The sequence below is a fragment of the Lepidochelys olivacea genome, assembly GCF_965140295.1.
Source record: "Lepidochelys olivacea isolate rLepOli2 genome assembly, chromosome: 3".
NCBI lineage: Eukaryota > Metazoa > Chordata > Testudines > Cheloniidae > Lepidochelys > Lepidochelys olivacea.
The window spans coordinates 37,826,540-37,852,042 of record NC_140413.1 but is presented as its reverse complement, the minus strand read 5'-3'; the positions used below and the strand labels follow the sequence as shown (position 1 = coordinate 37,852,042).

Below are 25,503 nucleotides of genomic sequence, written 5' to 3'. Positions count from 1 at the left end.
TATAGCATTTGTAATTCTATGTAAATAATATTAAATAAATATTTGATTATCAGTAAATGCACATATTCCAAGAAACAAAAGAACAGATTTCTTAAAACCTAGAACTTTTCAAAGTATGAATTAAGTCTAGTTTCATATGCTATACCTCTTCCCTTCCCCTCTACCAATTTTTTTTTTGGTTACACAATCACATTTTCCTATTTAAAAAAAAAATCTCTCCTTTCCCTATTGCTTTAAATTTAGATAAATTTAGCTTTAATGAAAATGTCAGGTATTTACTTAGTATATATCGTAAACTCATATTAAAAATCTGTGGTTCCAGTTATTTAAAAATTGTGGTGAACATTGAAAAATATACTTCATCTTAAGTCTTATTGGACCAAATTTTAGATTCAAACAATCATAGAATCATAGAAGATTAAGGTTGGAAGAGACCTCAGGAGGTCATCCAACCCCCTGCTCAACGCAGGACCAACCCCAACTAAATCATCCCAGCTAGGGCTTTGTCAAGTCTTAAAAACCTCTAAGGATGGAGATTCCACTACCTCCCTAGGTAACCCATTCCAGTGCTTCACCACCCTCCTAGTGAAATAGTATTTCCTAATATTGTTGGATCATATTAAAGAAGTTCTGTATTAAAATCACAAATGAGTTTGATTCCCCACAGTTTAAATTCCCCAGGGTATTACTAATTAAGAGGTCTCTTGGTTTTTGGTACTGTTTCTCTCCCTCTATGTGTGAAACTTGCAAGCTGCTAATTGCATTAGTACATTCTAAGACAGAGTCTGTTCTCAAAGTAATTCACAGAGTCTCAAAGCAATACTCTAACAACAGAAACAGCACCCAGAGACTCTCCGCCCTTTTGTTGTATTAACAACTGATTAAAATAGAGATAGAGGATGTATGTGGATGGATGCTTTGGTGTGGATAATAACTGAATGATCAGGGAGGTGCCAGCCTAAGAATCCAGTGTCCATCAGCTGAAGAAGGCGTCAAGTGGAAATAACCAGAGGACCCCCAGAGGGCAGACTGGAATCCACCCAACAGCCTCAAGAAAGGGAGAACCAAAGAACAAGATAACATCTAGCAGCACAGAGCCATTAGGAATGTGCTATCTGCTGATTGATTCAGCAACAGCATGATGAAGCAATTCCCATAGACTGGCATAGGAAGAAATTCCTATAAAAATAGACTCTAAAAAGTGAGAACTTTGGGGTCTGATTCTGCAAACCAACTTCCAGGAGCATCAGATGAGCATCTGACAAGGCCCTGCTCCCTCCTCATGTCCAGGCCACCTGGCCAGTGGCTTGGCATGAGCAACTCTAAGGCTGGTAACTATGATAACAACCTTGCAGAACCTGTGTGTGTGTGTGTGTGTGTGTGTGTGAATGAATGTGTGAATAAATATGAGATTGAATGGAATGTTATAGCTGTAACTAACTGCTTACTATGATTCTTTCTGTATTCACAATAAATGTGGTATTTTGCCTTTTTCCCTTTAATAAGATCCTGCTGGTTTTAAATTTATTGGTATAACAATATCCAACCTAGACCTCCACAACTGCAACTTGAGACCATTACTCCTTGTTCTGTCATCTGCCACCACTGAGAAGAGCCTAGTTCCACCCTCTTTGGAACTCCCCTTCAGGTAGTTAAAGGCTGCTATCAAATCCCCCCTCGCTCTTTTCTTCTGCAGACTAAATAAGCCCAGGTCCCTCAGCCTCTCCTCATAAATCATGTGCCCCAGCCCCCTAATCATTTTCGTTTCCCTCTGCTGGAATCTCTCCAATTTGTTCACTTCCTTTCTGTAGTGGGGAGCCCAAAATTGGACACAGTACTCCAGATGAGGCCTCACCAATGTCGAATAGAGGGGAATAATCACTTCCCTTGATCTGCTGGCAGCACTCCTACTAATACAGCCCAATGTGCTGTTTGCCTTCTTGGCAACAAGGGCACACTGTTGACTCATATCCAGCTTCTCGTCCTCTGTAATCCCCAGGTCCTTTTCTGCAGAACTGCCGCTTAGGCAGTTAGTCTCCAGCCTGTAGCAGTGCATGGGATTCTTCCGTCCTAAGTGCAGGACTCTGCACTTGTCCTTGTTGAACCTCATCAGATTTCTTTTGGCCCAATCCTCCAATTAGTCCAGGACACCCTCCAGCATATCTACCTCTCCCTCCCTCCTCTCCCTCTTAGTGTCATCCACGAACTTGCTGAGGGTGCAATCCATCCCATCATCCAGGTCATTAATGAAGGTGTTGAAGAAAATCAGTCCCCGGACCGACCCCTGGGGCACTCTGCTTGATACCGCCTGCCAGCTAGACATTGAGCCATTAATCACTACCCGCTGAGCCCAACAATCTAGCTAGCTTTCTATCCACCTTATAGTCCATTCATCCAATCCATACTTCTTAAACTTGCTGGCAAGAATACTGTGGGAGACCACATCGAAAGCTTTGCTAAAGTCAAGGTATATCATGTCCACCACTTTTCTCATATCCACAGAGCCAGTTATCTCATCATAGAAGGCAATCAGGTTGGTCAGGCATGACTTGCCCTTCGTGAATCCATGTTGACTGTTCCTGACCACCTTCAAGGATATTTGCCATTGACTTCAATGGGGCCAGGATTTGGCACATTGCCTTTTAAATTGGCTGAAAAGAAGCATCAGACTAAAGTTTTCTCCACCATTGCTGGATGTTTTGGTAGATTTCAGGAAGGGTGCAGTGGGGTATCCAGTTTCTGTCAAGGTTTACAGTTTAAAATCCAATTTGAATCTTCCCAAAAGGGGTAAGAAAAGAGGAGATGAATGAGTCCCTAGGACCACAAGCCTCAGCTGTCTCCTGGTAGCCAACAACAAAGCTGTGCTTAGAAAAAGGGAGGGGGGAAAAAGCAAGTTGCTCTTACTACCATATTTATAATCTTCTTGTATGCCTGAGCGGAGAAGACCATCTGAATACTCCAAATACATATTAGCTAAAGGTCAGACCACTATAATGTCAGTTTGGTTACGTATGCCTCAGGTCTGAAAACTCTGGTTATGTGACATTGAAAATTACCCACCGTCAAAAGTTAAGACTGGCTGTTTTTCATGATTGGACAGAAATTAACTTTGTGTTGCTTTTGCGGTATATTTGTCTGCTTTTTCACCACAAGAGAGTGAAACATTTCTGTCACAGACTATGATTTATAATATTGACCAGGCAGCCACTTACTTTCTTCTAGTTTGAGGGGTTTTTTTTATTGGAATTAAGTGATATGAATCATATCTCACATAATTGCTGTTGCTGTCAGGGTGCTTTGTGATGTTTTGACTGTTTTATGCCCCGGTGCAAAACATACATCATTGCATCACCATTTCTTGGTAGAAAAACATAATGACTGTGTGTGAAAGATTTTGAGAACAAATACAATGTCTTTAAAAATAAGAGCCATATTAATTGTTCTCCCTCTTTTCTTGATCATGTAAAAATCCTCTGAATTAAAGATTAAGGAATATTTTTAATAAGTGACTGTTATAAGGTTAGCTTCATGGTCTGTTTTATTAATTACTTTATATTTACCTTCTCATTAAAGGAGGATGCAGGATTATATTGCAAATAATATTTGTGCAGTCCTGCCTAGGAAATGCTAATATTAAATATTTATTAATTTTGTCCTTGCAACTAATTGGTTGTATATAACACACACTATGAATATAAGGGAGTTTAAGATAAAGCAAGCTATTAAAATCTAAAAGCTAGGCTAAGTAAGGCTAGCATTGCAGCCTTCAAACAGAGTAGTGTTCTATCTTACTGAATTCTCTTGCAACATAGGGATTTTTTAAAAACTATTTAAGTTGGTCAAATAGTATTTGTCAAATTCAACAAATGTTATGGTTTTTCATTGAATCATTTATTCAGTGCATACTTTTTAACAGTATCTGACTGTTCTTAAAATATTTCATGAATCACAAGCCTTTTCCTAGTCATCTGCAATAATATAGTGAACTTTTCTTTGGGCTTGATCCTCCAAAGTGCTGAGAACCAGGGCCAGCAAAGCATTTAAGCACATGCTTAGCTATGTAGTCCCATTAAAGACAATGATGCTTGCTAAATTGTGGCCCTAACCTTTCAAGTTCCAAATCTTTCTGTTATGCAAAACACTTACATGTCTGAGAGCTTAGTATGCAAAAAGGGTAATAATCACATACAGAAAATACATTTTCTACCTAAGAAACATATGTATTTATTCAAGAGCTAGATTCATTGTATTTTCCATTCACACCACTGGTTCTAGCAGAATTTCATTCTAGTATTCAGCATAATCTACTATTGACCATAATGTTTACAGTTTATAAAAATCTGTCTTCTGAGATATGAGAATCTCACACAGTAAACACCCCCATTCTACATCAGGGAGTTTCATGAGAGTCTGCATTTTTAGAGTTGCTGGGCAATGGATGCTAGCCTCATCTCTGAAATCTGATAACACTGTTAGCCAACAGACATAGTGGCATCTTGTGTAAGATAATTTTTTTCACATAACTCACTTTTAATGGCCACAGTTGCAGTCAAACCTCACAAGGACTTTTTTCAGAGGAGCAGCCGTGTTAGTCTGTATTCGCAAAAAGAAAAGGAGTACTTGTGGCACCTTAGAGACTAACCAATTTATTTGAGCATGAGCTTTCGTGATCTACACTATTACCAGCAGGACAGTGGGGTGGGAGGAGGTATTGTTTCATATTCTCTGTGTGTATATAAAGTCTGCTGCAGTTTCCACGGTATGCATCCGATGAAGTGAGCTGTAGCTCACGAAAGCTCATGCTCAAATAAATTGGTTAGTCTCTAAGGTGCCACAAGTACTCCTTTTCTTTTCACAAGGACTTGTTTCAAATAGTCCAATCAATGCCTTTTGTGCATTGATAGCCTGCCCTGCAGTGACAGTCTTTAAGGTTTCCACAACCTACATTCAGTTTATATATATATTTTCTTTGTCAAATTATAATTAACCCACATAAACTATGCCCCAGCATTTTGGGATATATTTTCATTATGTAATGCCCCAAAGAGAGTAAAAAAATCATGCAGACCCTGATCTCTTCCTCTTATGTTTTTTTTTTTTAAGACTGCTTTTCTATTGAATGAGAGCTCTTAATCCTTAATTTAAAACTTGGCTGAAAACTGGGGAGACGCTCTCTCTTGATGTCATAAAACATTCTACAGAAAGCACACTTTGTCCTTGGCCATGTTTTTAATTGATTTCTGTAGCTTCAATACGGGCAAAAACCTTTCCCTTTGGTTCATCTGATAGAACATGCAACTGAAGTGAAAGCTGCTTCTGTAGTCTTCTGACATTCCTAGCTTTGATGAATACAATGACTGACAGATGCAAGAGGGTTTTTTTTCCCAGACTTTATTTGATTTGATAACCACCTGTATGCGTGTTGGCCATTTTTTTAGTAACTATATTACTTTACATAGCGGTATTTGTTCATTATGAGCAAGTAATCAAACTGCTTTGTTCATAATGTAACTATAATATAATGCTTTTGCTCTGTGCTCATTAATGGGAATTTGTAGTCTGGTTTTGGTGCGACTGCACTGACCATTTATTTTGTTGGACAATGTATTTTTATGTCTAATTTGGTTCTTAGAGCTAATTTAGCTCTAATTCGGTTCTTTTACTCTAGAATATTTTTCCCCATTCTCAGTTTCTCTTTTCCAGGGTGGGGGCAGTGGGCATGGAGGGAGAGGTTGAGGCTGGTATTTTTGATTTTTAATTGAAACATAATGCTCTACCCACCTGGTTGTAGATTTTCTGGCAACTCATAGTATTAGCTGAGATTGTACAGAATGGATGTTTAAAACTAAACTACAGGAATATATAGAATTTAGGTATGAAACAAAGATAGAATCCTTTTAATAAGGGAGTATTGTACTGCCACCTGCCACAATGGAGTTCATCCAAACAGAGGGAGACTTAACCCCCAGGGATCCTGAGCCCAGCCTTATCCTAGTTTTGAGGACTCTGCTGCATGAAGGAGAGGAAGAGGAGACCTTGAGGTCAGGCAGAGATCTGGGTAAAGGGAGTTAGGGTGGAGACTTGGATCCTTTCACCATCCAATTCCACCAGGATAGCATAGAAGCCGGGAAAATTCCCCACAGTAGTGGGACCATTCACCTGCTTACAAGGGCATTGGTCTGGGACGTAGGACACTGAGGTTCAATCCCCTCCTCTGCTTAGTCTGGGATGGAAAACTGAATCAGGTAGAACGGGGGACTTGAACCCACATCACAGTCTGGTGAGAGAGAGAGAGAGACAGACACACATACACTTACTCAATCAATCTATGCTTTTGCAAAAAAATCTTTGAAAGATTTTATTTTCATTCCAACTTGGAATGAAAACAAATTTCAAAACCTTGAAAGTTGCCACAAATGGAATCGTTGTCCTGCAGTAAACTTTAATAATAATAGTAAAGCCCAAGATGTATTGACTTTTGCTCCTGCGTGTGAGAAAATCCAATTCAGAGTTTTAGTCACTCATAATAATCTGCTCTTTGAGGCAGAATAAATAGCTACTGATTATTAAAAGAACTTTGAAGTGACCTTTAAATCCCTTAGTATGAGAGCAATACAGTGCAAGTATGGTGCAAAGTGATTTTTTCCTATACTGAGGAAGCTCATCTGTAAATGTATTTCCAACAACTGTATCATTGAGACAACAAGTATATAAATATTTATTAAGAGTGAAATTCATGGTGCGGAGGAACAGCAAAGGATCTGCACTACAAAAAAGGTTTCAGAGTAGCAGCTGTGTTAGTCTGTGTTCGCAAAAAGAAAAGGAGTAATTGTGGCACCTTAGAGACTAACAAATTTATTTGAGCATAAGCTTTCGTGAGTTACTGATGCTCACGAAAGCTCATGCTCAAATAAATTTGTTAAGTCTCTAAGGTGCCACAAGTACTCCTTTTCTTACTACAAAAAAGCACTCACTGGGGTTACGAGGAGCAGCAGCATCCACACAGAAGTGCCTCATAGCAAAAGCTTGTTGGCATGGGCCACATGAGGGCCCACGGAAAACATATTTACAAAAATCCAGTGGCAATATCACTCCACATAATTGGTGCGAATACTGGCCATGATGTATAAGAGAGGCTGCAGACTACACCCTGTTCCTAGCCTGGAGTGGATTGTAGATTTCACTTGTAGCCACATCATAGAGCCCAGTTACTCAGGCTTTATCCACTTGGAGTGGATTTCATTCAGTGCAGTAATGTAGTGTTTTTCAACCAGTGGGTCATTACTCTCAATATAAGAACAGACGTACTGGGTCAGACCAAAGGTCCATCTAGCTCAGTATCCTGTCATCTGACAGTGGCTAATGCCAGGTGTCGCAGAGGGTATGAACAGAACAGGTAATCATCAAGTGATCCATCCCCTGTCGCCCATTCCCAGCTTCTGACAAACAGAGGCTAGGGACACCATCCCTGTCCATCCTGGCTAATAGCTATTGATGGACCTATCCTCCATGAACTTATCTAGTTATTTTTTGAACCTTAAAATAGTTTTGGCATTCAAAACATCCTCTGGTAAGGCATTCCACAGGTTGACTGTGTGTTGTGTGAAAATACTTCCTTTTAATTGTTTTAAACCTGCTGCCTATTAGTTAAATTTGGTGACTCCTAGTTTTTGTGTTATGAGGAGTAAATAACACTTCCTTATTTACTTTCTCCACATCTGTCATGATTTTATAGACCTCTATCATATCCCCCCTTAGTCGTCTCTTTTCCAAAAAGTCCCAGTCTTATTAATCTCTCCTCATATGTCAGCCATTCCATACCCCTAATTATTTTTGTTGCCTTTTTCTGACCTTTTCCAATTCCAATATATCTTTTTTTTAATTGAGGCACCACATCTGCATGCAGTATTCAAGATGTGGGTGTACCATGGATTTATATAGAGGCAATATGACATTTTCTGTCTTATTATCTATCCCTTTCTTAATGATACCCAACATTCTGTTCACTTTTTTGACTGCCGCTGCACATTGAGTGGATCTTTTCAGAGTACTATCCACAGTGACTCCAAGATCTCTTTCTTGAGTAGTAACAGCTAATTTAGACCCCATCATTTTATATGTATAGTTGGGATTAGGTTTTCCAAGGTGCCATACTTTGCATTTATCAACACTGAATTTCATTTGCCATTTTGTTGCCCAGTCATCCCATTTTGAGAGATCCTCTGCAGCTCTTTAGATTCTGTCTGGGTCTTAACTACCTCCCAGGACAGGTCATGAAAGGCAGTCAGAGATGCAAGGCATTAAAAAATTTATTACAATCCAAACTAAGAAAAGTCTCACTTCCCTACTCCTCTCACATCTTACCCTTTAGAATTAAGTATTCTCTGTCATGCTCTCGAAACAAACACACAAATAAATTATGTAGGCTTATCATTGTTACCATTGCTGTTCTTTCTTTTACAGTAAATGTAAGGAGGTACAAAAAAAATTGTTTTGAATAAGGGTTCATTTGCCAACCTGAAAAGGTTGAAAAACACCTCCTTAATGTAATGCAATATTTGAGATGTTAAAAATATAGATGTAAGTAAATGCAAATACAAAACTGTAATGTACATGTTTTGTGTTGGAGAGTTTTACTGTTAGGTTTTACTTGGCTAAAATGTTTTAGAAGAAAAATATTTCTGTACTTTCTTTGGTACAGGTCCAGATTTGGGGGGGGGGGGGGGGGGCGCAGGAAGGGGAAGGAGTGTGCTATCATTTGACAGAATCTATTTTTGTAACGGAGGAAAACCAAAGTCAGAATGCAGTGGAATTTGTAGGAGTTGTTGCTAAGTTGTTTCCTAACTACTTGCTCTGAATCTGCTAGAAGGGGCTTATATTTAGACAGGGTAAATAGGTTTTTTTAAATAGATAAATTTTGGTGGGGAGGGTAAATGAAGGAAGCTTATAGCCTACCTGCATAAGAAAATACACATTGAAAAGGAGCATGAGGGGAGAATCTGAGGAAGATTTTTCATTAAAAAAATCCTACCTTGGCCTGGAAAATTGTAAAACTGCTGACCAAAGACAAGAGCAGTTTGGTCAAAGCTGAAACTTGTAAAAAAGTAGCTGTAGCTCTCTAAATCATGATGGACTGAGGTGGATTTTCTTCACTCCTTTATAAAGTAAACTCATGGCAGACTGCTAATGGGCAGCCCCTGGGTAGAAAGTTTTATCTTTTCTATTTAAAGAAAAGAGTGAACTATGTTTAAGGTCTGACTGACCAACTTAACTGGGCCAGAAGCAAACATTCAGAAGTGAACATACTCTTTAAACAAAATCAAATAAATCCAGTAATTAGAAGAGATGAGTTTGGGGAATACATATTGGCCACACTTAAAGGCATTAATGGCAGTTAATAGGGCAAGGAGGGTACAACAGGGTGACATGTTTTAGGATACCGCATGTGGGAGTTGTTCCCTTTTTTCTTCTCACTCTGTCAGGGCAGGTAAGACCTATTAGCTCCAATCCCGGTAATTAAAGGGATGGAAGGCTCCCTGAGGCAGAGGGAACTAGTGACAGGGACAGAGTGACCCTAGCCACAGCCAACCTGATAGGACAGTTTGGATTTAGAATCATATTTAGTGCAGGGTTTGTTTACATCCAGAATAAAGGTGTGGGTTGGCCAGAACATCACTAAAGCTAGTGGGTGTAACTGCCTTCATTTAAGATAGCTGTAAAAACTGTTAAGCTTCTTTATTGAAGAGTAGCGGTCTCCACACCATAACACAGGCACATGTCGCCATGATACAGGCAAATATGAGACTGCTCAGGACTTTGAACTATGTGGAAGATGGGGTTGGCTGGTTATTGTTTTCAATTGTGCATGCATGTGTGGGCAGAAGAATGAGAGAGGAAGGAGAAACATTATTCATTCTTGATGGGATCCCATCCCGAAAGAAATATTTCCTGAACTCCCACTTCTCCAACCCCCAAACTTCTCCAAGCTCATCATTACAAGAAGCTCCCCACCGACCAGGACATACCAATTGGGCACCAGACCTTGCCAGAGTAACAGATGCAAAGCCTGCAGACATATCTACACTGCTCAACACACCTTTCATGATTCATGGATCCTACATGTGTCTGTCACAACATGTGGTGTACCTCATCCAGTGCACTAAAAGTCCCAATAACTGTGTGTGGGTGAAATCTGACAATCATAGAATCATAGAATATCAGGGTTGGAAGGGACCCCAGAAGGTCATCTAGTCCAACCCCCTGCTCAAAGCAGGACCAATTCCCAGTTAAATCATCCCAGCCAGGGCTTTGTCAAGCCTGACCTTAAAAACCTCTAAGGAAGGAGATTCTACCACCTCCCTAGGTAACGCATTCCAGTGTTTCACCACCCTCTTAGTGAAAAAGTTTTTCCTAATATCCAATCTAAACCTCCCCCACTGCAACTTGAGACCATTACTCCTCGTTCTGTCATCTGCTACCATTGAGAACAGTCTAGAGCCATCCTCTTTGGAACCTCCTTTCAGGTAGTTGAAAGTAGCTATCAAATCCCCCCTCATTCTTCTCTTCTGCAGGCTAAACAATCCCAGCTCCCTCAGCCTCTCCTCATAACTCATGTGTTCCAGTCCCCTAATCATTTTTGTTGCCCTTCGCTGGACTCTCTCCAATTTATCCACATCCTTCTTGAAGTGTGGGGCCCAAAACTGGACACAGTACTCCAGATGAGGCCTCACCAATGTCGAATAGAGGGGAACGATCACGTCCCTCGATCTGCTCGCTATGCCCCTACTTATACATCCCAAAATGCCATTGGCCTTCTTGGCAACAAGGGCACACTGCTGACTCATATCCAGCTTCTCGTCCACTGTCACCCCTAGGTCCTTTTCCGCAGAACTGCTGCCTAGCCATTCGGTCCCTAGTCTGTAGCTGTGCATTGGGTTCTTCCGTCCTAAGTGCAGGACCCTGCACTTATCCTTATTGAACCTCATCAGATTTCTTTTGGCCCAATCCTCCAATTTGTCTAGGTCCTTCTGTATCCTATCCCTCCCCTCCAGCGTATCTACCACTCCTCCCAGTTTAGTATCATCCGCAAATTTGCTGAGAGTGCAATCCACACCATCCTCCAGATCCTTTATGAAGATATTGAACAAAACCGGCCCCAGGACCGACCCTTGGGGCACTCCACTTGATACCGGCTGCCAACTAGACATGGAGCCATTGATCACTACCCGTTGAGCCCGACAATCTAGCCAGCTTTCTACCCACCTTATAGTGCATTCATCCAGCCCATATTTCCTTAACTTGCTGACAAGAATACTGTGGGAGACCATGTCAAAAGCCTTGCTAAAGTCAAGAAACAATACATCCACTGCTTTCCCTTCATCCACAGAACCAGTAATCTCATCATAAAAGGCGATTAGATTAGTCAGGCATGACCTTCCCTTGGTGAATCCATGCTGGCTGTTCCTGATCACTTTCCTCTCATGCAAGTGCTTCAGGATTGATTCTTTGAGGACCTGCTCCATGATTCAATCACTACACTCTTGAATGAACTCAGAGGAAAATGGTAAAAGACTAAAACAAGGTATCACCTGTGGCTGAATGCTTTTCAGAAAGTGAGCATTCTATATCTTACCTATCAGTCTTCATCCTCCATGGAAACCTGCACAACACTTTCAAAAGATGAGCCTGGGAGCTTAAATTCATTAGTCCACTAGACACTAAAAATCATGGACTGAACAGAGACACTGGATTTATGGTTTATTACAACAATCTGTAACCTACTAGTCTAGCGCTGCCCCCCCCCCATCTTTGTCCTATGACTGCAGAGATGTTAACAGGCCAGTCTACCTTGAATAGTCCTTTAGAATACATGCTAACTACTTATGCTAAACAATATGTTCCATTTTGCTGTGATGCTTTCCCAGACCTGAAGAAGAGCTGTGTGTGACACATCAGCTTGTCTCCCTCACCAACAGAAGTTGGTCTGCGCCGCCCCCCCCCCAAAAAAAAATCCTTGTGTCTCTAATATCTTGGGATGGACAGAGCTACAACTACACTGTATAGTACAGAAACACACACAGAGAAATAGCAGACAAAGCCAGATCAAGCACTGAGAGCATGGCCTTGAGTAAAACCTAGAAAGAGAGCTTTTCAGCTAAGGGCAAGTCTACATTACAAAATTAAGTAGATCCAAGTTACATCAGTGTACAGTCACTGAAGTAATTAAATTGCTTTTGCATGTCCACACTATGCTCCTTGTGTCAACGGTGCACGTCCTCACCAGGAGTGCTTGAACCAATTTAACTGTCAGAAGCTGTTTGCCAGAAGCTGGGAATGGGCAACAGAAGATTAACTGTTCTGTTCATTCCTTCTGGGGCACCTGGCATTGGCCACTGTTGTAAGGCAGGATACTGGGCTAGATCAACCTTTGGTCTGACCTAGTATAGCCATTCTTATATTCTTATGTCAGTGTGGGGCATTGTGGGACAGCTTCTGAAAGGCAGCAGCTGTCAATGTAAGCAACACAGTGTCTACACTGATACTGCATCAGCCTAACTACATTGACCTAAGTGCTACACTTCTTGCAGAGGTGGTATTATTAAGTGTTATTAGTGGACTAGTTATATGGATGGGAGTTACATTTTAGTGTAGACACTTACAGAGTTAGTTCGACATAAGCTGCCTTAAGTTAATCTAACTCTGTAATGTAGACAAGGCCTAAGTGCTCGCTGAAAGTGGATTAGAGCTATGAACAAAGAAATTGTCTCCTGTTGTTTGGTTCTTCCTGTATTCAGGAAAATGGCCTTCTATGTTCTTTGTAACTAAACAGGATTGCACCAAAGAAACACCTGACTCTATCATCAATTTGTCCTCCTAATGGAAATAATCCCCAGGGCCCCAAATTTTGACACACCATTTGGGACAAAGGTTTCAATGGAAGTCAGACATTGAGGTATTTTGAAATCCCATTAAGCATCTAGCTGTATCTTTAGACACCTAAATACTTTTGAAAAATCTATCCCATGGTGCCTAATGCATCATTTCAGAGTAGCAGCCATGTTAGTCTGTATCCGCAAAAAGAACAGGAGTACTTGTGGCACCTTAGAGACTAACAAATTTATTAGAGCATAAGCTTTCGTGAGCTACAGCTCACTTAATTGGATGCATAGAATGGAACATATAGTAAGATGTAAGATACATATATATATATACACAGATAAGTTGGAAGTTACCATATAAACTGTGAGGGGCTAATTAGTTAAGGTGAGCTATTATCAGCAGGAGAAGAAAAAAAAAACTTTTGTAGTGATAATCAAGGTGGCCCATTTAGACAGTTGACAAGAAGGTGTGAGGCTATTTAAGGAAATAGATTCAATATGTGTAATGACCCAGCCACTCCCAGTCTCTATTCAAACCCAAGTTAATGGTATCTAGTTTGCATATTAGTTCAGACTGCTGAGCTTGAAAGCTTAGCATAAGCTCACGAAAGCTTATGCTCTAATAAATTTGTTAGTCTCTAAGGTGCCACAAACACTCCTGTTCTTTTAATGCATCGTTGTTATCATTGTTGAGGAGATACATCTCCCTCTGAAGCCTCTCCTTCATAGCCTAGGAGCCTTAGACCTTTCTGGAGCCAGCTGCTGGAGTGGTTGTACTACTCTTAATAGAGACTCATTTTTACACTAAAAATGCAATGAACATTAGGATAGCAATCATGGAGTATACGCCCGTACATGCAAAGACTAAGTCCCTATTAAAGTGAGCTAGTTCGAAAAGGCACTTTGCCCTAACAAGATTCTGACTGGTGCATATAGACTTTTGGCATCTATTAACACACTGAGTGAACAGGTGACTGACTGACCTCTGATACACAACCATTTATAATGATCTAAAAAGGCAAATAAATCTACATTAATCTTATTGATTTGGAAAACAAATAAAATATTGCTGCATGTCACCTTAGATCACATCAAAAGCTGGATGGAGTGTGAGGCGAGTAATGGATCCTAATAGGAAGAGGGGAGCTCCATTCAGAGTTTCATTTGAAACGGTGTGATGGAAAATGCTAAGGAATTCAGTCAGTTACTCCACACGTTCCATTCATTACCAAATAAGCTATTACAAATAGAAGTTAGGGTTAGTTTTACTGGATTACTATAAAACACACGTAGCAATTACTAGCCACCATTATGTGCTGCCTAGAGGTTATGTAGGGTGTTCTGCAGAGTTCTGTTCTCTCATGGTGTCTCTGTGCAAGTAGTAGCAATGATGGGTGATCAGGATGATATATAACGAAAATGGGATATTGTATGAATACAATAGAATTTGAGTAAGGTGATTTTACAAAGGTGTTCTTCCACATTTTAAAAATATCTGCTATTGCATAGCCATCAGTTTTATTTACCAGTAATGCCTGTACAATCACTGACCAAAAAAAAAAAAAATAAATCATCTGCTCAGTATCGATAATATCAAGGTACTGAAAACTTTGGAGCGTTAGGAAGTGAAAGAACCATTACATCCTTCTCAGACAGCATTGTGCTTCTTTCAGATCTCTCTAATGGACACTGAGGGCTTGTCTACAATGTAACACTACAGCTGTGCCGTTGTAGTACTTCAGTGTAGACACTATCTATGCTGATGGAAAGGGTTCTCCCATTGGCGGAGATAATCCATCTCCCTGAGAGGTGGTGGCTAGGTTGGTGGAACAATTCTTCTGTTGACCTACCACTGTCTACACAGGGACTTAGGTTAGGTTAAGTCAGTTTAACTACACCACTCAGGTGTAGTTAAACTGACTTAATTTTCTAGTGTAGGCCAAGCCTAATCCCTTACCAACCACCACCAAAGAGCATCCTCCTTAATGGTATGGAAATTAAGATATTATCAAAGAATTTAAGTCCCAAATTTGATGTATGTTCAGTTTGTTATAAAACTTTTGAGGAATGTGCATTGAATGCCAAGGGCTTATTTCTTTTTAATGTAATATAAAACACAAAAATCAGATTAAAAATGTGAAATTTAACACTCTCTTTTTAAAGGAAATGATCAAATTGGACCACAAATTATTGGGCTTGATATTGTTCATTACATAGCAGGGCACAATAATTTCCTCCACTACAGGAATCATTAAATGAAATGCTATGGTCTGTTTTATGCAAGAGGTCAGACTACATGATTATAGTTGCTCTCATTTGAGTTTAAAATCTACGAACCTCCAATATGATGTTTACAATCTGCTCCTGTAAAGTCAATAGAGCACTAATTAATTAATCTCATTTTCCACAGTTGTGATGGGATCCTTAATTATGCTAGCACCTAAATCACTCAAAGAAAAAAAATCAAAATTCCAAATCATGGACTTAAAAAGACATGTACATCAGGGAAAATATGACTCATGGTGTACATGAAAATGTTTTCCCTTCTGAATGGTACAGACATTCTACTGCACCAGCATCTATCAGAAAGTGTGAATATGTGTACATCAACTGTTTGGTATAGTAGGAATAAAAACAAAAACAGCATTTTGATACCACTGGGAAGGGCAAATTAGAAATTTCTAGACTGATAAATGCTGTAACTCAAATACAATCTCACAATCACTAATTTCTGCTTTGAAAATAGATGTTTTGGTTTTTCTCTGCTATATAGAATGCAAATAGATCATTTGTCTAAAGCTCATTATCTTCTGAAAATGTTCTAATCCACTGACATTACCAGCTAGATATTTTGGTCCTAGTTTTGCAAACATTATTAAACCAAATCTCTCACAATGGAGACAAATGGGAGGACCAAAATGTTATTTTTTCTGTTATTAATGTATTTAGACGTTTCAGGTGGCATTATGTCACATTGCTTTTTATCTTATGTAATGTATTCTGCACACAATCATATACAGAAAACTTGGAAACATTCTTTTTTATTCTGGCTCCAGCTATGTTTTGATGGCTTTTAGTAGTTAAACTAGCATCTTTCAATTATTCAGTGTAGCTTACCATTTAATATTCTGATGACAGTGTACTTCCATTCAATGTGATACATAACATTTAAGTCTTTTGTAACTTCAGAAGTAGACATCTAGTTTGACTTTCACAAATTGAAATATATAATGTGTGTGTTTGTGTATATATAAAATTGGGATGTAAAATATTAATCCTCTGGCACAATGGAACTCTGGATAGTAAAGGTAAAGCTCGTCTGTGCCGGAGACCGAACTTTCTTGAGGATCAGTCTGAGACTCTGGAATGAACTCCCCCAGGAATGAAAGACCATCACAAACCTCACCACTATCCACTCCAAGTGCAATGTGCATTTCTTCAAACCTGGTCTTCTCTAATGAAAACACATCGCAGCATGTATATTTAAAGCAAGCAACCAAACAAAATATCCTTCCAAAACAGAACACTCCACTGAACCCACTTCTCCTCCTGGCAGTGGAAAGAGATCTTAAAATGGGAATGAATTACACTTAAACCCACTTTAAGGCTCATTTACGCTGCCAGATAAGTGTAAATAGTCCTTTGTGTGAATGAAGATCAGGCCCTTGAGTAAGCATTTGAATCAATTTAAAACCACAGGAAGCAAGCTGATCTTCCACTTATTGTTTTAATCAATATATATTTTTGTGCAAAAGCTATTGAAATGAAAAGTCCTTTTATTATTTATCAACATAAATTGCTCCTGTACTTAAACTGTTTTATTTGTATTTTTGTACTTTGTTTTCACAGACTAAAACAGGTATTGCATTATTATATGATGAAGGGTCTGAAAATGCCTATGACATCCAACTGAAGCTTACAAAAGAGGTCCTAACAATTCAAAAACAAGATGTCATCTGCATTAGTGGAAGTGATCACAATACAAATGTAAGTACTTCTATATCTATGTGCTTCCAACTATATATGTGTGTATGTTCCCAAATAGTCAAAATTTGAGGTTATCAGAATGTGGGTTATTCTATCAAATAAGACATATGTACAGAATGAAACAATATTTGTGTGTGTCTGCGTGTGTAAAAAATATTTTATTCCGCCATAGGTTCCTTTCCAACTCCACTACTCTAGTAAGGCTTGATCTACATTTGGGGGCAGGGGGAGAATCGATCTAAGTTACACAACTTCAGCTACGTGAATAACGTAGCTGAATTCGACATACTTAGATCTACTTACCGCGGTGTCTTCACTATAGTAGGTCAACTGCTGATGCTCCCCCATCAACTCCGCTTGCACTTCTCGCTCCAGTGGAGTACCAGAGTCGATGGGAGAGCGCTCAGCAGTCAATTTATTGTGTCTTCAGTAGATGCGATAAATCAACCCATGCTGGATCGATCGCTCCAGAGGTAAGGGTAGACATGCCCCAAGTGTAACATTGCAAGGAGAATAGGGACTGGCATATAAATACTGGGAATGCAGCATTTTACCACCAGAGAGATGGTTAGTTAGGTAATTAATTGAATAATGTGTTCTGTTCCCACTGAGAGCACTTTGAAAAGAGAGTAGACTACATCACTCATTTCCCTAGAATCTCTCCTTTATTTGTTCAAGAGCAGGATAGGCTGGGACAGCATTTGAAAGTCACCTTCACGTTAAACTTTTCCAGGCACACCTGGAATCTAAAAACGTGTGCTTGCACATATGCTATACTTTCTTTTCCAAATGCAGTCTGAGTGCTAACGCTCTTAGAACTTTTAGCTCTGTCATGCACTCTGGCCATGCAGAAGTCCTCTTCTGTATCACCAGGTAACATTTTCTTTATGCATAATGGGACGGCTATGCACATGTGCTGTATAAGGAAGAAGTTAGCAAGGTAAGTTAGCAGTGGAATGTGGACAAGTTCCCAAAGTAGTAGATTTGCAAGGAAGGGTAGTTATGTTGTGTTTTTCTGGAAACAAATGTAGGTGTACCACATTTAATGAGCACAAGAAGTTTCTTGTACTGTATTGAGGTTCCTCAAATAAATCATGCATGACACCCTCCTCAGAGACTTAGTCAATAGAGAACTCTCAGGGCTTGTCTTCATTTAAAATGGTACAGTGGCGCTGCTTCAGTGTAGACACTAGCTATGCTAATTGGAGGGGATCTCCCATTGGCATTATTCACCTCCCCGAGAGGTGGTAGCACTGTCTACATGGGGACTTAGCTCAACTTAGCAACAGTGCTCAGGAGTGTTGATTTTTCACATCCCTGACCTAAGTAGTTAAACCAACCTAATTTTCTTTTGTAGACCAGGCCTCAATCTACCTCTGGTATTATACATCTTTTCAGCTAAACATAAAATCCTGCACTTGGGGACATTATGTGAGGTTATGATTCCTTGTAGGGTCTCTAAAGCAGGAAATAGATTATACTCCAACAATAACAACACACACACACACATTCTTGTCTCTTTTCCACTCGAATGGCTAGTTGAAGTTCAGGGCACTCAGAATGTTCCAGGTGGGGTATAAATTGACAATGGAGCCTGGTATTTTCATTCATGCAGTCTTATTTATTCACAAGGAATGTACAAGTTCCTGCTTCTCCAAACTGAGGAGGAACCAGAAACAAAATAATGGTTTCTTAGCTTACAGTGCCAGGCATCTTTAGCCAATACCAGACCCCCAAAACTCTAGCCTTTTTCCAGAGCTGTACACCAAGCTCACTGCATGGCTACTGCATGGCTTTCTTGCCTTTTTTGCTCCCACCCCATTCTCTGTTTCTGTTCTGTTCTCCCTCTCTTTCCCTTCACACACACGTTTTACTCAAAACAGCGCTCAGCAAAAGCCCCTCCATCCATCCTAAAACTCCTGGGCAGGTTCACATAACACTTTTATCTTAGGTTGGGGTTTGTGATGAATTTATCCTTACAGTTATGCTTATTGAAGATTGTGTTAACATCTATCAGACTCACCTGAGGTTTTTTTAACTCCGCCCGTAACAAAGTTTTGGACAGGTAATATTTATGTAATGCCGTCCAAGAATAATCCAATACAAATTGCTAATAGCAGTTAGAAATGTTTTCTCTTTTGTAATTGTTCCAGAATATTGTATGTGAATATTCAATATTCACTTGTTTATAAAAATGTGCAAGGTGACATATAGGATACCACTCAGTGAAATGAAAAGCATGCCACATTGCAATTTGTTTGTTGAGAGATGCCTCTGCCAAAATGATCACTTTTCATTTCACCAAGTGGCATGAAATGCTTCAGTTCTAACTGCAAAATGCCACAGTACCTATTGGTAAGGCACCTAGCACTAATTAGTTATATGCAATTTGTGGTCACAATAAAATATGACATCTAGTTGCAAATGCATGGTATCTTGTCTCCCTAAGCATTTTTAATGTGCCAGTATCAATGGTATCTTGTACATAAATTAGGAAGCCTTACTTCTATCACAAAGTGTATTGAATTAAATTAAGTTCTATTCAAATTCCTCATTTCAGGCTGTTTCTTGACTGAAACTGGCCAATCGTGATTACTTTCTAGAAGGAAATATGGTCAGTCATTATCATGATTGATTACTGGGATAAAACCTGTGCAAAAAGTTGGGTCTTGCATCACTGTCTAAAAGTCTTTAGATTTGGGCTCATCTGGATTTCTGGTGGAATTTAATACCACATTCAGAGGGTCCTCCACTCAGGTTTCTCTGCCTGCAGACCCCATAATTTCATCCAGAGGACCTTCAGCTTCAGTGCCATCTTTCTTCAGAGCTGCCATTGTAGGGTACACACAGAGAAAGACAGGCTTTGATAATATTTGGGACTTAAAGATAAGAACCAGGACTTTGAAACTGATCTGGAAGTGGACAGAAGGTCACTATAAAAGGTGGAGCACAGATGTAAAGTTGGCAACTTTGTGCTGAAGAAGTTGAAATTCCCATAGATTGCCCTAGTTAAATCATAGGTAAACCTGTATGTGTGAAAGGAACTTTGTGTGCATGAGAAAGGAAAAGGCCTCTCCTATCTTGGCAGCAGTTATGTTGTGGTGATACTGTTAGGGAGAAAATGAGGGCAATTTAGGGGCAATCTGATTTTACCTTAGAATCATAGAATATCAGGGTTGGAAGGGACCTCAGGAGGTCATCTAGTCCAACCCCCTGCTCAAAGCAGGACCAATCCCCAATTAAATCATCCCAGCCAGGGCTTTGTCAAGCCTGACCTTAAAAATTTTTAAGGAAGAAGATTCCACCACCTCCCTAGGTAACGCATTCCAGTGTTTCACCACCCTCCTACTGACAAAGTTTTTCCTAATATCCAACCTAAATCTCCCCCACTGCAACTTGAGACCATTACTCCTTGTTCTGTCATCTGCTACCACTGAGCCATCCTCTTTGGAACCCCCTTTCAGGTAGTTGAAAGCAGCTATCAAATCCCCCCTCATTCTTCTCTTCTGTAGACTAAACATCCCCAGTTCCCTCAGCCTCTCCTCATAAAAGTCATGTGTTCCAGTCCCCTAATCAGTTTTGTTGCCCTCTGCTGGACTCTTTCCAATTTTTCCACATCCTTCTTGTAGTGTGGGGCCCAAAACTGGACACAGTACTCCAGATGAGGCCTCACCAGTGTCGAATAGAGGGGAATGATCACGTCCCTTGATCTGCTGGCACTGCCCCTACTTATACATCCCAAAATGCCATTGGCCTTCTTGGCAACAAGGGCACACTGTTGACTCATATCCAGCTTCTTGTCTACTGTAACTCCTAGGTCCTTTTCTGCAGAACTGCTGCCTAGCCATTCGGTCCCTAGTCTGTACCGGTGCATTGGATTCTTCCGTCCTAAGTGCAGGACTCTGCACTTGTCCTTGTTGAACTTCATCAGATTTCTTTTCACCCAATCCTCCAATTTGTCTAGGTCCCTCTGTATCCTATCCCTACCCTCCAGTGTATTTACCTCTCCTCCCAGTTTAGTGTCATCTGCAAACTTGCTGAGGGTGCAATCCACACCATCCTCCAGATCATTTATGAAGATATTGAACAAAACTGGCCCCAGGACTGACCCTTGGGGCACTCCACTTGATACCGGCTGCCAACTAGACATGGAGCCATTGATCACTACCCGTTGAGTCCGACAATCTAGCCAGCTTTCTATCCACCTTATAGTCCATTCATCCAGCCCATACTTCTTTAACTTGCTGCCAAGAATACTGTGGGAGACCGTGTCAAAAGCTTTGCTAAAGTCAAGGAACAACATGTCCACCACTTTTCCTTCATCCACAGAGCCAGTTATCTCATCATAGAAGGCAATTAGATTAGTCAGGCATGACTTGCCCTTGGTGAATCCATGCTAACTGTTCCTGATCACTTTCCTCTCCTCTAAGTGATTCAGAATGGCTTCCTTGAGGACCTGCTCCATGATTTTTCCAGAGACTGAGGTGAGGCTGACTGGCCTGTAGTTCCCAGGATCCTCCTTCTTCCCTTTTTTAAAGATGGGCACTACCATTAGCTTTTTTCCAATTGTCCGGGACTTCCCCGGATCGCCATGAGTTTTCAAAGATAATGGCCAATGGCTCTGCAATCACATCCGCCAACTCCTTTAGCAATCTTAGATGCAACGCATCCGGCCCCATGGGCTTGTGCACGTCCAGCTTTTCTAAATAGTCCCGAACTTCTTTCTCCACAGAGGGCTGGTCACCTTCTCCCCATGCTGTGCTGCCCAGTGCAGTAGTCTGGGAGCTGACCTTGTTCGTGAAGACAGAGGCAAAAAAAGCATTGAATACATTAGCTTTTTCCACATCCTCTATCAGGATCCAGATCCTTGTAAATCTCTTTGTGGTTTAAACTCTGCATATCTTAGAGAACACATGTCTTCATACTGCTTTCAGGCAGCTGCGATAAACTGGGAAGCTCAACTGACAATGACAAGATTGAAATATGAGGTGATTCCATGCAAGGAATTTCCAGTGGATGTCCCTCAACTCACTTTCTACTTGGTCTAACAGAGCCATTGTTGTTTTAAAGCTTCTGGACACATTGCAACATCTGTGTGTTTACATGTGTTTTCTATAAGGAATTAGTTGCAGTTGAATCTGGGCCTTTCTTTGATGGGTGAAATTCTTTTTCATGTCATTTCTGCTAATATTATGTTAATTTGACCTTATATTTTAAATATTTTAACATTTGTATATTTTCGGGGGCCTAGCGTGACATGATGGGTACCTTTAGTAAATAAATGAACAGAGTTGTCAATATCCTGTTTGTATTATATTTCATTGCCCATTCCACCATCCCTCCATTTTGCTGATGTTTTGCTGATCAACACACTTTTTCACTTCATAACTTTTTTCACTCACTCACCTGCACACAATCTTGAACAAGTACAAACAAATAAACTGTAATCAAGCTTCTCCTCCCCACCCCCAACCACATGCTGAGTGGGTAGGAAAAAAAGAGTTTATTTCTGTTTTTCAGTACTGGGGAGACATTGTGGTGAAGGTCCACGTGAGTACCTATGTAGAAAAAATATAGCTTAATTATGAGTAAAAACTATACTATATCGAGAGTAAGGTGGAAGAAGAGGAAGGACAAAGGTGACAACAGTAAGATTGTGGTTGATTAGGTCTGTTATGACAGCATCTTTAAGGTTCCAATTTTTTACTATTTTTTTAATTGTGTATGTATATGCATGCTACAGACACAATAATATATACTTCCTTACCAAAATGTTGAAATTTAAACATCTATTTTTCTGAGTTTATCACTTGCTAGCAACATATACAGACAATTACAGTTGCCTATAAGAATTGCCAGAATTTCACCTTGCTTTTTCTGCCTGATTTCAAGTTATCTGTGTTTTTCAGTTCCTATTATATTGATAATTTATACTCCAGGAAAAAGAAACAAAATTCCATCACACATTGTACTTAATTGTTTATTCTTTTAAATGTAATTTTTTTCTACAACTTCTATAAGGTTCTAAGGGAAGAAAGAGCCTAAGGAAACTATATTTGCCCTGCAAACATTGTTAATGCTCTCTCAACTGTGGGATACTACAGCTTTAATCTGCTTTTCTCATTAGAATTTGTTGATTTGCTAAAGTATATAGGGAGAATAGAATCTTAAATGCCACAAACCCATCTAGGTCATAACATGCAATGATACTGTGTGCATGGGCAACACAACAAAGACTTATGGATGGAAGAATGGTCCCTTACAAAGTCCATGCAAATGCTACTGAACTGAATCATTAAACATATCTTTTTGAGGGATCAGACATGGAAAGACACTCTCTTATAGTTAGGCTAGGCCCGTGGAGTGTTCTGAATGAAAGGACAGAGACCTTGAACTGGAATGTATCCAATGGGTCTCACTGTTTGATTTGTTCACAGCACTTGTATTGCTGAGCAGGTGGGCTGTTGTGATTTGTATTATTGGGCAATTTTCAGAGTGAATGGCTTCTTTCTTGGGCATGATGAGTTGCAACTTAGCAGTCAACATGGAGCTCACGAATGTGTGGATCACTGTGCTCATGTCTGTGTCCAATAAGCATAGTTTTCTGGCCAGTTGCAGATGGAAAGTGGGTATCCAATAGTCCAAAGGATCCCAGGCTGTGAACTTATTAACAATCAAAGGGCAGATGCCCTTTCTATGGCATACCCCACTATTGAAAGCAGGTTTTTCAAAGTGCTTCCCTCTCTTACAACCCTCCACCTGATGTTCATCTAGGTGCTGCAGTTAGGCATTGAGAAAGCTGGGAGATGGTGCTATTTGTGTTTGATGTAGAGGAGATATAGAATATGTCATCTGCATATTGATGGCATTTCAGCCCATGTTGTCTTACTAACTCCTGCAATGGCTTCATCTGGGTGTAGTACAATATGAAGTAGAAGAATGAGCCTCATGGGAGTTCACAGTGGTGGGCTTTATAGGTAAAGGAACAGTTCCCTCTACATTTAGATTATAGGGTCTTATTACAGGTAATGTGGCTATTATATATCTGTAAGGCACTTAGCAGACCTGGGGACAATATAGAAATAAATACAATTTGACCATTTATCTATGGCTACTTCATCTTTGCCTTGTGCTGTTGACAGCTCTTGTTCTTTGTCTTCAAGTGTTCCTGTCAAATTTGTCTTCCAAGATGAGACCAACCTTCTTCATGTCCTCTGGAGTCCTGAACCACCTTTTTTGGGGTTTTTCTCATGGTCTTAGTCCCATGACTACCGCATCTTGACTATCTGATCAACATATTTTGTCTCATCGTCTTATATGACGTACCCTCTCGGTCAATACTTCCTCAACATTTTCAGGACAGGGGCATCTGCATCATGTCTTATAGCATATCATTGCATAGCCTGTTAGCTCTTGTCTTACCCACCTGAGCATTCTCATTTTGGCAGTGTGCAGTAGGTGTTCTTTCTTCCTCATTGGACAGCATTCCAACCCATACTTCATGGCTGGTCTAATCATGATCTTAAATACTTTTTTATTTGGCATAGTCTTGTCACAGAAAATTCCCATCAACTCCCTCCATTTAGGTTAAGTGCTCTTCATGCAACTTCTAACATCTGCAACTTTTGACAGTCCCATCATGGCTCAGCACTGAACCAAAATATTTAATTGTTGCACAGACATAAACTCTATACCATCTAGTGTTACTGGCTTTCATTGTCTTCTCAGCGAAACATCACACATATTCCATCTTTTCTTGGCTGATCTACAAACCATTTTCTTCCAGTGTTATCTTCCTTCCATTGTTCTAAATCTCTTTCCAGTTTGCCTTTATCTTTTCAGCACAATATAATGTTATCAGCGAAAAATGTGCTCCATGGATCCTCTCCCCAATATCCTATGTCAAGGTGTTCATTACAAGCACAAATAGAAATGGATTTAGGATTGGCCTTGATGCAAACCTACCCCCACAGTGAATGGCTTACTGTAGCTGAAGCTGCTTCTCACTATTGTTGTGCTACCCTCGTACGTGTCAATTATAGTCTGAACATATGTCTTCAGAAGATTGTGCAACTACAGGCACAACTATATCAATTCTCTAGGAACTTTGGCCTAAGCCTTCTATCTGTTCAGAAACCCTAAACACAATTGCTTGTATTTCTCCCTGTACTTATCCTACAATATTTGGGCTGCACACACAGTATCCAGTGTTGACCTTCCTGGCATAAACCCAAATTGGTTGTCACTTACTTGGTGCTCAAGTTTTAGTGATAATTTGATAATTCTTTCCAACAAGTTCATTGTGTGACTCATAAACTTGATGGGGTTGGTCATTACATACTGACACATCTCCTTTATGCTTGAAGACAGAAACAAAGGTGCTCTTCCTCTACTCCTCAGGCATTTTTCCAATTTGGAGGAGTAAGTGAAAGAAATTCATCATCACCATCACTCCCTCATAGCATAATGTTAAATGCCTCAATTGTACCCTGTCTGGTCCCACTGCCTTCCGACGTTTTATTGTCTTTAGCTCAGGCTGAGTATCCACCATAATAATAGGTCTTGTGAGGTTATTGCTTGAACATACTTCCCTCAACAGTTTCCTCAGATTGTCTTAATTGAGCAATTTCTCCTAAAA

The 25,503-nt window shown here is 40.0% G+C and overlaps 1 protein-coding gene across 1 annotated transcript in view; it reads left to right on the top strand.

Annotated features, from left to right (window-relative positions):
• The window catches only part of SNTG2 (syntrophin gamma 2), a gene marked incomplete at its 3' end in the record, with an annotated part of 518,636 nt that overhangs the window by 213,925 nt on the left and 279,208 nt on the right, over positions 1–25,503 (top strand). Inside the window, exon 2 of the mRNA XM_084623596.1 lies at positions 16,728–16,865. Coding sequence (XP_084479722.1) covers positions 16,828–16,865 — 38 coding nt within the window. The 5' untranslated portion in view covers positions 16,728–16,827. The remainder of the gene's footprint in view (positions 1–16,727; positions 16,866–25,503) is intronic.